General features: G+C 49.4%; 6 protein-coding genes across 6 annotated transcripts; 3 read left to right on the forward strand and 3 right to left on the reverse strand.

The window, feature by feature from the left end:
- Positions 1-113: 113 nt before the first annotated feature.
- Positions 114-646, forward strand: BDQ94DRAFT_171238 (uncharacterized protein; the record flags this gene model as incomplete). Its single annotated transcript, XM_026771708.1, has 2 exons — positions 114-336; positions 399-646. 2 exons carry the CDS (start codon positions 114-116, stop codon positions 644-646), a joined length of 471 nt encoding a protein of 156 aa, XP_026625500.1.
- Positions 647-968: 322 nt separating this feature from the next.
- BDQ94DRAFT_179395 (RraA family protein) lies at positions 969-2,409 on the reverse strand. Its single transcript, XM_026773368.1, has one exon. It carries the CDS (start codon positions 2,346-2,348, stop codon positions 975-977), a length of 1,374 nt encoding a protein of 457 aa, XP_026625501.1. The 5' UTR covers positions 2,349-2,409; the 3' UTR covers positions 969-974.
- Positions 2,410-3,088: 679 nt separating this feature from the next.
- On the forward strand, positions 3,089-4,568 carry BDQ94DRAFT_145320 (uncharacterized protein). The gene is made up of 2 exons (XM_026766619.1): positions 3,089-3,358; positions 3,428-4,568. Exons 1-2 carry the CDS (start codon positions 3,162-3,164, stop codon positions 4,416-4,418), a joined length of 1,188 nt encoding a protein of 395 aa, XP_026625502.1. The 5' UTR covers positions 3,089-3,161; the 3' UTR covers positions 4,419-4,568.
- Positions 4,569-5,464: 896 nt separating this feature from the next.
- Positions 5,465-7,572, reverse strand: BDQ94DRAFT_145321 (putative MFS multidrug transporter). The gene is made up of 2 exons (XM_026766620.1): positions 7,184-7,572; positions 5,465-7,127 (listed from the first exon to the last, which is right to left on the reverse strand). The coding sequence occupies exons 1-2, from the start codon at positions 7,215-7,217 to the stop codon at positions 5,626-5,628; spliced, it is 1,536 nt and encodes a 511-aa protein (XP_026625503.1). The 5' UTR covers positions 7,218-7,572; the 3' UTR covers positions 5,465-5,625.
- Positions 7,573-9,345: 1,773 nt separating this feature from the next.
- BDQ94DRAFT_42432 (Mpv17/PMP22 family protein) lies at positions 9,346-10,379 on the forward strand. The gene is made up of 5 exons (XM_026775732.1): positions 9,346-9,422; positions 9,497-9,551; positions 9,611-9,716; positions 9,784-10,089; positions 10,160-10,379. Exons 1-5 carry the CDS (start codon positions 9,412-9,414, stop codon positions 10,225-10,227), a joined length of 546 nt encoding a protein of 181 aa, XP_026625504.1. The 5' UTR covers positions 9,346-9,411; the 3' UTR covers positions 10,228-10,379.
- Positions 10,380-10,502: 123 nt separating this feature from the next.
- Positions 10,503-11,276, reverse strand: BDQ94DRAFT_171243 (protein kinase-like protein; the record flags this gene model as incomplete). Its single annotated transcript, XM_026771709.1, has 1 exon — positions 10,503-11,276. One exon carries the CDS (start codon positions 11,274-11,276, stop codon positions 10,503-10,505), a length of 774 nt encoding a protein of 257 aa, XP_026625505.1.
- Positions 11,277-12,514: the final 1,238 nt, after the last annotated feature.

Consider the following 12,514-nt stretch of genomic DNA (forward strand, 5'->3'; position numbering starts at 1 on the left):
CAATCATATAAAGAAGGGTTGTCTGCCCGATCACCAGTCTACCATCACACAGCAAAAGCACAATTCCACTACTTTCTCAAGCTTTCCATTCTGAACAATAACCTTCAATCAAAATGAAGACCACTCTCGCACTCTCCGCCCTTATCTCGAGCATGCTCGCCGCAGCAGCTCCTACCAGCAGCTCCTTCCAGCTCGTCATTAGCTCCAACACCGACAACCTCAATGGCCGCGCCCTCATCAGCCAGGGAGACGCCTTCATCGTGGCCCCGAGCGGCGAACACGGCATCAACTTCACCGGCGGTGATGGCACTCTGGGCATCGAGAACGGCGACGTTGGTAAGTCTCTGATGCATATGATCAGTCTAAACTCGACAGTACGCTAATATGAGTACACTCAGTCTACGTTGGCACCGATGGCCACGTTGACCTTAAGAGCACCGACGGTGTCCAGTTCGGTGGCTTGACCCAGGGCTTTACTACGGGCTCCGACAACACCCTCGAGTGGGCTCAGGGAAACTTCTATGCCTGCCCTCACCAATCCCTGTACGCTGCGGGCGAACCGACTTACATGATCTGCGCCAGCCGCTCTGGTGTCACTCTTTCCAGCACCTGTGTTCAGATCGATCTCCAGGAGGTCTCTGCTTAGGGGAGCTGCTTTGGGGTTTCGACTTTAGAAATTGTGTGGAGGATTTGGCTTATATTTGACACTCAACTAAGACATTCGTTAAAATAAATTGGTGAATTACGTGCTTTCACTTTTCAGATTTGATGTTACCTGTAGTTGATGTTACTATTTGAGGTCCTGGATTAAGAGACATTAATTACCTGGGGTTTATTGTAATTGAGTGCAACTTGCGATGTGGCACATCGAAAATTAAAGTTAAAGTCAACGTCCATAATCTATATGCGCTTATTGCCAACCCTGTGTGAATATTTGGACAGAATTTTCACCATAGTGGCTGAAATATATCCCATTAATTCTTCCGCTGCAGTGTGTGATATCCAAGCTGCTTCCGTGCCTCTCCAATGCTTGCTCCACCCATGATCATTTCGCGAATGCCTTCCTCGCTCTTTTCAATCTTCTGAGCAACTTCCGCCACTTCCCTCGCCCGATGCCGAGGGACAATGACAACACCGTTGGCATCAGCAACCACGATATCACGGGGGTTGACACGGACTTTGCCAATTCCCACAGACTCATTGACGCCTCCGACTTGCACCCGGTCCTTGCCAGTCCGCATCCAACGCCCAGCCGTGAAAATAGGGTACTCGTCCTTGATTGCGCGATTTACATCACGGCAGACACCGTCGATGACAGTGCCAGCAATGCCTCGCAGGCCAGCATATTGCGTCATAATATCTCCCCAAACAGTGCAATCAGTACGGCCGCCGTTGTCAATGACCACAAAGTCACCCTCGGCGACATCGTCAATGAAGTCGCCAACACTGCCTGGGGGATCGCTAGCAGGAACATAACGCACGGTAAAGGCCGGCCCTACCGTTACCTTTTCGTAGTTGGTCAAGGGCATGATCCCAAGCGCTTGTCCAGGAATACCAAGCTTATCAAGCGCATCCGAGATGCCAGGCGTATCTGATTCAGCAAACAGGGCAGCCAGCTCTGCGTCTTCAGGGCTCGCTTTCTTGGGGTTCGATGACGACGAGGACGATGAACTAGCCGGGGCAGACTCATCACTGGAGCGGATAGCCTCAAACTGCTTATCATGCATGACCTCAGAGACAGGGTTTCCAGCTCTCACAGCCTGCACCATGCGGTTTTGGCGACGATCAATGCGTTCACCTAAGTCCAGAACTTCCTCAATGCGCGCAGCCGGCACAAACACCGTTCCACAGATATCGGCAATTACGTAGTCATCTTGATTGACGGTGACACCGCGGACCTGCAATGGTGTACCGGACTCGAGCTGCACTAAGCGGTTTCGCGCGCTGATCATCGTCACTCCCCGGCCATAGACAGGATAGTTGACGTCCTTGCTGCCGTCGATATCACGGCTCATGCCATCGATGATGGTCCCGCGGATGCCTTTCTTCTTCGAAGCATTGGCGATGATATCGCCCCAGCATGAAATGCCCTCGGTGCCGCCTGAAATGACTAGAATGCGATCATTTGTTGTGACGGCATCGATGACCGGTGTGAGGAGATGGGTTGTGGGAGCAGCGTCGGTCTTGGGACCGACTTTGACTGTGCTGGCTCGTCCTACTATTTTCGGGCAGTCCCAGAGCGGTCGTAAACCATATGTGGCGCCTTTGAGGTCTAAGAAATCTAGTGCATCGGACACTGTGTTGGTGTCTAGGGCGGAGAGTCGCTTCAATATGGTTGATTCAGTCATTATGGACGTCAGTTGACTCAAGTAAAATGATAATGATAGGATTGAGTATTGGACGTATCACTTGATTGAGGAAGAATGATCTTAGGAAGAAGACGATAAAGGGAGAACAGCCTCCTCCTAATAGGTAACGATTCCATTTATATAGATTAGCATTCTGCTTTATAGTTCGGCAAGCTAACCGATCTGCGGAGGATTTCTCGGCGCTGAGGAATCATGCCGTTCAAGTGGCGGAGGTCCATTTCCCGCTGCCGTGGCTGCAGCAATCGTCGGCACAGTTACATTTCCCCGATCCCCTCTGAAGATCGAAAGGAACCGGCCCTACCAGCTCCGTCGGAGTCGTAATTGTGGCCCTATGATATTAGCTATTGCTAAGAGAGCCCTAGACCGAGGCTAATCCTGACGTAGGTCAGGCACTCTGCGCGCTATGCGTAGACATCTCGCGTCTGTTAAGACAGATTATATCTAACTAATGTCGTCTGAAAGGTTCTCTGGCCAAGGGGTTCGAGTTGGAGAACCCTGCCAGGCCATTATCTCCACTTCCTGCCATTAACCAGAGACTTCCAATCCCTCACAGGAACTGTACCAGTCACTTGGTCGTGCGACCGGAAACTATCTTCACCTCGATGACATTGACAGTAGGGAGATAGTTACAGCGCTAGTCCCAACACGGCCATCCATCGCATCAAACATCACCTGATGTGACGACACCGTTTTGCCGACATCTACCGCTTTTGGGGAGGATCCAGTGCTCATCGCGGGAATAGTAATCATACCGATAATTATCCCGGCCACTAGTGAGTCTCTTGGATCAAAATGTCTCTGTCCAAAAACTTCATCCGCTCAAGCCGCACCGCCCAGCAATCGCTATGTCGATGCAGCATATCCCGCCGACAGGTACAGCCGTCACAGGAACGCCACTTTAGCCGATCTCGCGCTGTCGCCGCCCCAGTGACCGGAGCAAGTGAAGCCGAAGTCCAAGCAGCTCAGAAGTACTGCTCGAATCTTCTTCTGTAAAGTCTTTCCAATTGATTAACCGTTTCAACCGGCAATGTATCTAATACATTCTTGGACTATGCCAGACAATACGACCGTCCCTCCTATACCCTGAGCACCTTCATTCCCCGAAATGCGCAATCTTTCTACATCGCTCTTCGAGCTCTTAATGTCTCTCTTTCCCTAATCCCCGACACCACCTCCTCCCACACCATCGGGCTTATGCGCCTCCAATTCTGGCGCGATGCAGTTGCCAAAACACTATCCGGTTCACCCCCGAAAGAGCCAATTGCTATTCTCCTCGCCTCTGCCATTTCAGACCTAGCCGAGCGAACACAAGGCCGGGCGCGCATCAGCAAAGGCTGGCTGAACAGAATGATCAATGCCCGCGAACAAACCCTTACCAACGACCCGTACCCTGATATCGCGGCACTCGAGTCCTACGCCGAAAGCACATACTCGACATTACTTTACCTGACACTCTCAGCACTCCCCATGACCTCGGTAACGGCGGACCATGTGGCATCGCATATTGGAAAGGCAGCCGGTATCACAGCTGTACTTCGTGGGTTGCCATTGGTAGCATTCCCGGGTGCATCAACCCAACGTCCCGACCAGACTGGTACGACAATGGCCGGGGGAGCCAAGCAGGGAGCCGTAATGCTGCCATTGGATGTCATGGCGCAGGCTGGAGTGAAAGAAGAAGAGGTATTTCGCCTGGGCAGTGAGGCGCCAGGCTTGCGGGATGCTGTATTTACGGTGGCCACTCGCGCCAGCGACCACCTGATTACCGTGCAGCAGATGCTAAGCAATATTCGTGCTGGGCAAGATGCAGGACATGATTTTGAGCACGGGCATGAAGAGGATCATCAGTATGATCTCGGATCCCAGAATGAGACACCGCTTCAGGAGGTCAATCGTGCCTTTGGAGTGTTTATGCCGGCCGTTGGAATGCGGCTGTGGCTGGATAGGCTGGAGAGTTATGATTTTGATATCTTCCAGCCTGAACTTCTCCGGTCGGATTGGAAGCTCCCTTGGAAGGCTTATATGGCTTTTACACGGAAGACATTCTCTTAATCCGTGAGCTTTTGACATTTGGTTAGTGTATGTGTATGATATGATAGATGTATAATAGTATCGTGCACCAGGCTAGGACCTGGCCGGCTTTACACAGTATGGCAAGAATCCTGCCATACTTCGCCGTAACACAAGATTCGTTCCATGAAGGGGCAGAAGCCGTACTCGAGCACTGAATCCCAGTTCTATGATGTTGGGGAGTTCCTGTAGGCAGACTGCACCTGACTCCTTCCCCCCTTGCTTCCACGACCCTCTCCTGCATAGACCCAGACGGGCCTCTACTTGTCTCGGTTAGCTCGAATATGACGATGCCTTGATCTTGACACCTCATCCCTCACTTTGGCCTACGTACCATAATACTATCAAGATTCATCCTCCTGTGCAAAGCGGGAACACTCCGCACATACCGGAAGGGTTCCTGAATGTAATACCTCCAATAGCAGAGAGATTATCGTCTCGCATGACTGCGGCTAATTACAGGTTTACTCTGGTCGCTCATATCAGAGCTGTTGTGGCAATATCATAGAAGCCAAGCCGGCTAGGCTATTTAATGATCTACTTTACTGTCCACATACGAAAGAAGTTACTGTACATTCTTGCTCAGTCAACGTGATGAGACATCTAATTGCCACCCACCGATCAAAGTGAAGTGCACACAGGTCTTGTGCTGCTACGCCAATTGCCTTGCTGGAGATGGAGAGGCTCTGCCTCTTGAGAGGTCAGTACCTGTCCTACCTGTCTCGACATGAAAGACTCGACCCCTTCAGGATAACCAATCCCTCACACCCATTTGTCATGAACCAGGAGTAAAGTGTGCATTGATTTGCATTATCGCACATTTATTTGCCAGGGCATTTCGTGGCTGAGACTGGGTAATTCATGTTGATGCAGTTCTACCCCGACCAGCTCTACTCCGTCGATGTGTGAATTTGAGTCGTAGATCCAGCAGAAGATCACCCTTGCATTGCACCACCAGGGGCAAACACTAAATGTGTGAAAGGCAACTCCTAGTAAGTACGTACATGGCGATTCGCTAATCAGAAGATCCGCTCATTACATTCATCATACTACTGACCAGTCACGGAATCAAACGCTCTACCGACATACAACAAACCCATTACATACATAGTCGTTCATCATTCTAATGGCACCAGGCCACACGCTCTCATGCAATCATCAAACATACATACATCCCAAAACAAGAAAGCTACTCCCTAATTTCCCTCGCCGGCCCATTACTAGGCTCCCGCATTAAATCCGCCCTTTTATCCAGCATCGCCTCCGCCATAAACGGGCTTCTCTCACGAATGCTCTTTCCCCAAACAATAAACGACAACGGCGCCAGTGTCAACAACAAACTGATAAACGCCAACAACGTGCTCGCCCACTGGAATCCCAAGGTATTGTACATACTGGAAGTAGCCAGCGGCAAGAACGCAGAGACAGTATTCTCCCCAACCACAAAACAAGCCATCGTGCTCCCGGCATACTTGCAGTACGCGTCTACCACGTAATCTGCAATCCCACTGACCACCACCACACTGCCCATGCCCACCATCCAGAGTCCCACGGCCGGAGCAATCCACGGCATGGAGGGGTAAGATGTCCATGCGTACACGAACATTCCCCCCGCAATGCCGAAGATACCCCCACCAACAGAAAGATACAGTCTAGCCTCTGGAATGGGCGTCCCGGGGATTTCCTTATTGCGCTTCGAAGAGTTGAAGTACAATCTCGCAGAGATTAACGAGAAAAACCACCCGCACACTTCCCCGATGAACACCGCCGCCTGGACGTACCCTGCCTGCACGGGCGTCCAGTTATACAGTCCCACGAAGACCTGCTCGACGGATTGCGTGAACAGGTATAGTGTGCCGACGGTGAAGGCCGACCAGAGCGTGGAGAAGAACACGACGTATTCGGTGAAGAGCAGCTTGAAGGGTCGGCGGATGCTGGTGAGTAGGACCTGGCGTAGCGGCTCGGCTTGGAGTTCGTGCTGCGTGTAGGCATTTTCGCCCTTATCTCGCAGTTTCCGGGCTCGGCGTTTCAGAATAACAGATCCCCTGGTTTCCTTCAGGATGACGATATTCACGAGCAGCAATGCGCCGACCCAGATGAGTTGCAGGTAGGAGAGCCATCGCCAGGACAGATGTGCGAAGATAGGTGCACCGATTAGTGGCCCCGCACTACTTCCACCGAGATAGGCGACGATCCAGAGAGCGACAGGTTTCGTGCGGGCCATCTCTGTCTCGAAGAGATTGCCGATGATGCTTGCTGAGCCGTTGCCGAGCACGGCCACGCAGCCACCAGCGAAGAAGCGGACGATGATGAGAGTGGCGAAATTCTGAGCAACGGCTTGTGGTATAATAAATATTAAGAAGATGAAGTTGGTCAGAAGGAATGTAATACGGGTACCGAAGTCTTCCATGAGGGGAAGAATAAGAAGACAGAAGAAGACGCCACCCATCGTCCAAGAGGCGACGGGCCAGTATGAGTTGGGGAAAGTGGCATCGCTGACGTTGAATTCATCGTTAATTGCTTCATGGGCGACTGTAATGATAGTGCCATTCATGAGGGCCACGAAGGTGGTGATCAGAGCAGTGATGGTCATTAGCCATTTTCTGGAAGTGGGCCAGTTGAATGGATTCTGGGGATCTTTGGGGCCATCCCAGTCCACGACGGACACATTAGAGCAATCACTGCAAGGGGCTGAGTCCATGGTTAGAATCAAGTTTCTTGAAGACAGATGAAGTAGAAAAACCTACTCGAGGGCATCTCCTCATCCTCAACAGCCACCATGCTTGCGGGTTCGCGAGGACACCCAGACAAAAGTATGGGCGGCGGCGTGAGAAACCTGTCTGTGCTTAGATATTCCCGGGGAAGTCGAAGCTTATAGTCCAAGAGCCAATATTAAGACAGGTTGAGGGATTTATATGTAAATTATCACCACGCGGTAAACGTCTTTGGTGTCAGATCAGGGCGGGACATTCCAAACGATTCGTAGTCTCCTTGCAGGAATATCGCAATGACTTATACTCAAGACATTCACTTCTGGCGGGAAAATCGCATCCGGTTCACCGAAAAGGGTTAGGGAATGGCTCCATCAAAGAGAGCTGAGGAGTGGAACTTTCCTACCAAAGGATGGATATGAAGGCTAGTGGGGAGGCAGGATACTAATAAAGCTTGGGTGCGTTCAAGGGTTTTGAAGGAGAGAAGTGGAGTTCGAAATTGCCGCTGAATTACATATGGGTCCCCGAGTGTTTAGTGCAGCCCTATTCCCCTCTCATGATTTGGAAATTCTAGAACCATTCACGAGAGTGTAGATAATAGATATTGTGTAGATACAAGATGAACCCTGAGACAGGGCCGATGTGTAGAGAGAACCGGGGCCATCACATTTGCTCACACCACAGTGAATCGACGGTTCCTTGACCTTGGTGGATTATGTGCAATTCCAGCACCATCCGGTCGGTAACTTTCGTCTCCCCGTTCCTACCCAGGCACCTCAAGCTCTCTCAATATCCGTTGGCGACCCAGATTTTTCGGTGGCTACCGCTGACCTTTCTCCGTCTAGCAGCCTGTTTGGGACTAGTGCATGCTCACGTGAAGGTACTTTTCCACGACGGCTTACAAAATGGAATTATGCGATGGGATGCATGCTTGGGTGATGAATCAATCAATGCCTGAGCAGATCTTTTTGGCTTCGCCGCGTGACTCATTTGATTTGCAAATAGATACCCCGTACTTTTACGGATTTATCCGTCCTCCGATTGGCTGGCTGGCAATGTTACACCGATGGGCCCTGTCATGTTCAACGTGTTCCGCGTGATCTTATGTACACCAGATAGACATTATGATATGTCTTCGGGGGAAATAGTACTTCTATTATCAAATGGAACCGCGGCAGCCACGCCATGCGTGTCATGAAGGCCACAGACGCCGCAAAAGGCAGTTTCAAGAGGGCTCGGTGTGTGAATCATCTTATTCTCCGCTTCGACTCGTTGTCGGTCATGCTGGGAGTCCATGCCAGCTAGCTAGCTAGCTAGTTAATTGACTTTTCAGTCAAGCTCTGCTAGCCACATGATGTATTTCTTTCTATTCTAGTTACAGGCGGTAAGTCATCGCGTATACATGGAAGATCGCAGTTTCATCTTTGGGACACGAATCCAGATGTTCAGAGCCCTTAAGGGAAGATGGGAATGCCTTATAGATAGAAATCATCCAATGTGTTTAGTATAGATATAGATAAGAGGTTCTATAGGTGATTGTATCAAGACCCTTAAGGATGACTTCATGTCAGGGTTCTTAGACGCCACCTTCGAAGATCCGTCTAGTCCTTGAGGCACCTAGTGCCTCAGGTACAAACTCATGGCCTCAGGCACAAAGTATGTATTCGGGCACTAAACCCAAAGCGGGAGAATTCGACTGGTCCGATGGTTGATGTTAGCTGGTACAAGGAACGGCATACAAGTTTGTGTTGGCAAGAGGCATGAGCGAATGCCGGTGTAGAGGACGCATCATCGGTGTGTCAGTTGCATTCAAGCTTAGATCGATCTCATATGTACGGATCCGACTCTCGATATAGAGTACTATTGTGTGTAAGACGCCGGAAGAGCGAAAGGATAACATAAACATGACGTACTCCAGAATCCGCTACTTGTAGAATACTTTGAGCATCTCAAAGAAAGGCAAAAATGCGACAGTATGAAGGAGGAGGATACTAGTACTGGTACAAGCCAGCAAAAGTGTCTATTTGCCTCCTTTTCACAAACTTTGCTGAACCAAGCCAACCAGTCCAATAGTGCCCGGAATCCTGCAGTGGTCGGATTACATCACAGCGGGCCGGTTTCCTAATCGGGCGCATCCGCCACGCGACCGACATTCCTCCCTATTGAACCAAAACAGACTTCTAATTTCATCGTCTCATCTTCATTTTCATCCCATTGATCCATTGACTAGAAACAAGAGAAAGACCAATTGACCACTCTTCAACATGCTCGCGTGGTGAGTTGAGCAATACCTACCCAATCACCACGGCTGCGACCTCCACCCCCCAGACTAACAATAGTAAACTACAGGTACCAGAGATGTCTTATCCAGCGTCCTCTCTTGACGCAGAGCCTCACCACAGCGGTAAGCTTCAATCCCCCCATATCTCATTCTTTTAGTAAAGCTAAGACGGAAACAATCAGACCCTCTTCGCAGTAGGTGACGGCCTCGCCCAACAAGCCGTCGAAAAGAAGGGCCTGCCCAATCATGATGTAACCCGAACTGGCCGAATGGCTTTATACGGTGGTGGTAAGCCCAGCCCCCGATCCCTCACCCCCCTTCATTCCCTCTAAACAAAAGCAAAAAAAATATACAGCTGTTTTCGGCCCGGTCGCCACAAAATGGTTCCAATTCCTACAGAACCGCGTCCAGCTATCAACACCAACCAAGACTCTTGCGGCGCGCGTTGGTGCTGACCAGCTCGTCTGCGCTCCTACTATGATTGGTGTCTTCCTCACCAGTATGTCTGTCATGGAAGGTGTCAACCCCCAGGAAAAGCTCAGTAGGACGTACTGGGATGCGCTGCGCGCCAATTGGATGCTCTGGCCGGCGGTTCAGACGCTGAACCTTGCTTTGGTGCCGTTGCAGTATCGTGTTTTGACGGTCAATGTGGTTAACATTGGTATGTATATTCCTCTACTTTTTTCCTACGGACGTATCTTGGAAATTCGGTAAAGCTGATAGATGAATAGGATGGAATTGCTTCCTGAGCTTGGTCAATAGCGTCCCTCATGGGGATGAGGTTGCACCGGGAGTTTGACATGTTGACTCTTTAGATTCCCTGTATCAATTATGTTTGGGTTGGTTGTTTGCTACGGTATTGATTATGTCGGATAGATGGGAAATTTCATTGGCTTAGAATAGATTTCAGTTTCTGCTATCCCCTTGTCCGAAATTATAATTGCCGGATACACCTTACAGAACTCATCGCTCATATTCGTCGGCTTACACTCGTCTAATTATTCCAGCATAAGCTTGTCAACAGCACTACGTAGGCATATCTGTAGAGAACGATTGTACTAAAAGGCGTTTCATTTAGAAAAGAAAGACTTCATCCACCGATCCAGCCAGCCAAATTTTCAAATCTCTAAAAGCGTCAAGGTCATTCTTCTCCACCGAGATATCGACAGAAGGATCATGCCATTGGTGTGTTCTTTTCGCTTCGGTGTGTCTCAACGACTCACCGATAAACCGACAACTATCGAAATCGATGAGAACAAGCCTACCATCTTCATCAAGCATAATGTTAGCCGGGTTGATGTCGTTATGGACAAGTCCAAACGAGTGAAGATGCTTGACGGCAGACAGAATCCCTTCTAGGCCCCTCTTCATATTTTCTTTTACCAGCTCACGAGCACTTGAAAGGAAAGCGACCTTGTTAAGGCGTTGAGGGTTGACCGCTTCTAGTAGCGTAGATGTATATCGCTTGAAGCATAGCCCAGAGACCCGGCCGTTAGTCTCCATATAGCCATAATAGGTCGCGATATTCGGATGGGGATGCTTGAGAAGGATTTCGCATGTTTCCACTTCGCGAGTGATTTGCTTTTCGATACCTCCATTGACATACGCCAGTAGACTTGGGGTTTTCACGTAGACGGCTGACCAACTGGTTTTCACCTCTGGGCCCCTATCCTGTGTTGGGATCTGCTTGACCTCGTCTAGATCTTCCAGCGTCTTGGGGGATTCGAATCGATTCTTCCATTTTCCAGAATATAGTGTGCCGTCTTGCCGGACAAAAACCTCGACATAGGAAAATTTCATCTTCCCATCAATCTTTTTGAAGGCTTCATTTTTTTGTACAACTTCCATATTAGCGTGATGTAGGAGTTTCCGGGGACCCGAGGAGTTCGGTGGGATATAAACGGCGCGAGATGGCCAAAGAAGTAGATTGTGCAGCTGGTCTTATAAGTTTTGATCATGGGTGGGAACCACGCGTGACTTTGTGCAAGTGCGACTTCCGCCGACAATGTACTCCTAGTTTGTCGGCTGTTACAATAGACCACAGATATAGAGATCAATACAGACCAACCCTCTGATTTATCATAGTCGGGGATTCCCTATACTGTAATGTATAGGAAATAGTCCAGGAAACACGCGTTAGCTAATTGCACATAGGTGTTCTAACTGGAGGGTTTTCTACCTTGTGTGTTGCATATACCCAGGGTTTCCTATGGTTTTTTACATATCAACTAGCACTGTATCTACACAGTACTACTAGCCGCAAGGCATTGTTCATAGTACTTAGATTTCGAAAATTCCAAGTCTGGTTTCTGGATGGGCTTGTATGCTCAAGAGAAACTATGTCCGAATGCGACAACAATCAACCTACGAAATAAATCTCGCCTTTACCCCAGGTACTTCTACGTGAAAGCTAACACCTTGATCTCCGCTGTGTTTACTCGAGCCTGGCAACTGAGAAGATAATTCATAATGTATTCATACGTCTCCGAAAGTCACTGGTCTGTGTGAGGTGATTGGGGGCTAATTTCGGTTGTTGCTCCAATATCCAGTGTCAAAAGAAATGACTCTTTCGTCTGGTTTTATTCTCCTCTGCATCCTCCATCTCCCAACATTCCTTTCTCTCAATGCTGCGGGCAAACAGCCATACTGAAGCCCGTCTCTACTTCTTGGGCTTGTACGCAATCGAATCTTCACAGTCAGTTCTCATACAGTCCCAGGTTTTCTGGGGTGTACCCTCACACACCGAGCACCAGTGGCAGGAGTTGGCGATTTCAAATGGCTCTAGAATACTCATTTGAAAATCGAGTCAATATCAACATATATTAAGTGGTAGGTGACCGCTGGCTTACCTTGGACAGGCCTTCACGGACTAGTATGCGAAAAGGCTGAAGTAATTGAGGAGGGTATTCGTTCGCAAGGTCGGAATCTTAGTGACACTGGAAAGATTTGTGACTCTGGGACGTGGATGAGAACCAGATAAATGCGAAGCTATCCACGATATTTATACATTAGTACTCAGACTTCTCTACGAGCAAAGTACAGTCTTGGGTGAGGCTATCAGCCATAATCATAAAAGAGATAGTTTA

Source organism: Aspergillus welwitschiae, assembly GCF_003344945.1.
Source record: "Aspergillus welwitschiae strain CBS 139.54b unplaced genomic scaffold BDQ94scaffold_19, whole genome shotgun sequence".
NCBI classification, from domain to species: domain Eukaryota; kingdom Fungi; phylum Ascomycota; class Eurotiomycetes; order Eurotiales; family Aspergillaceae; genus Aspergillus; species Aspergillus welwitschiae.

Excerpts from the sequence above, each read along its gene's own strand:
- BDQ94DRAFT_42432 (XM_026775732.1), top strand. Across the intron at positions 9,552-9,610 it reads CGCAGAGCCTCACCACAGCG|ACCCTCTTCGCAGTAGGTGA; the intron begins GTAAGCTTCAAT and ends GGAAACAATCAG. Across the intron at positions 9,717-9,783 it reads AATGGCTTTATACGGTGGTG|CTGTTTTCGGCCCGGTCGCC; the intron begins GTAAGCCCAGCC and ends AAAAATATACAG.
- BDQ94DRAFT_179395 (XM_026773368.1), bottom strand. The coding sequence starts at position 2,348 with ATGACTGAATCAACCATATTGAAGCGACTCTCCGCCCTAGACACCAAC.
- BDQ94DRAFT_145321 (XM_026766620.1), bottom strand. The coding sequence starts at position 7,217 with ATGGTGGCTGTTGAGGATGAGGAGATGCCCTCGA. Across the intron at positions 7,128-7,183 it reads GGATGAGGAGATGCCCTCGA|CCCCTTGCAGTGATTGCTCT; the intron begins GTAGGTTTTTCT and ends CCATGGACTCAG.
- BDQ94DRAFT_145320 (XM_026766619.1), top strand. The coding sequence starts at position 3,162 with ATGTCTCTGTCCAAAAACTTCATCCGCTCAAGCCGCACCGCCCAGCAA. Across the intron at positions 3,359-3,427 it reads TACTGCTCGAATCTTCTTCT|ACAATACGACCGTCCCTCCT; the intron begins GTAAAGTCTTTC and ends GGACTATGCCAG.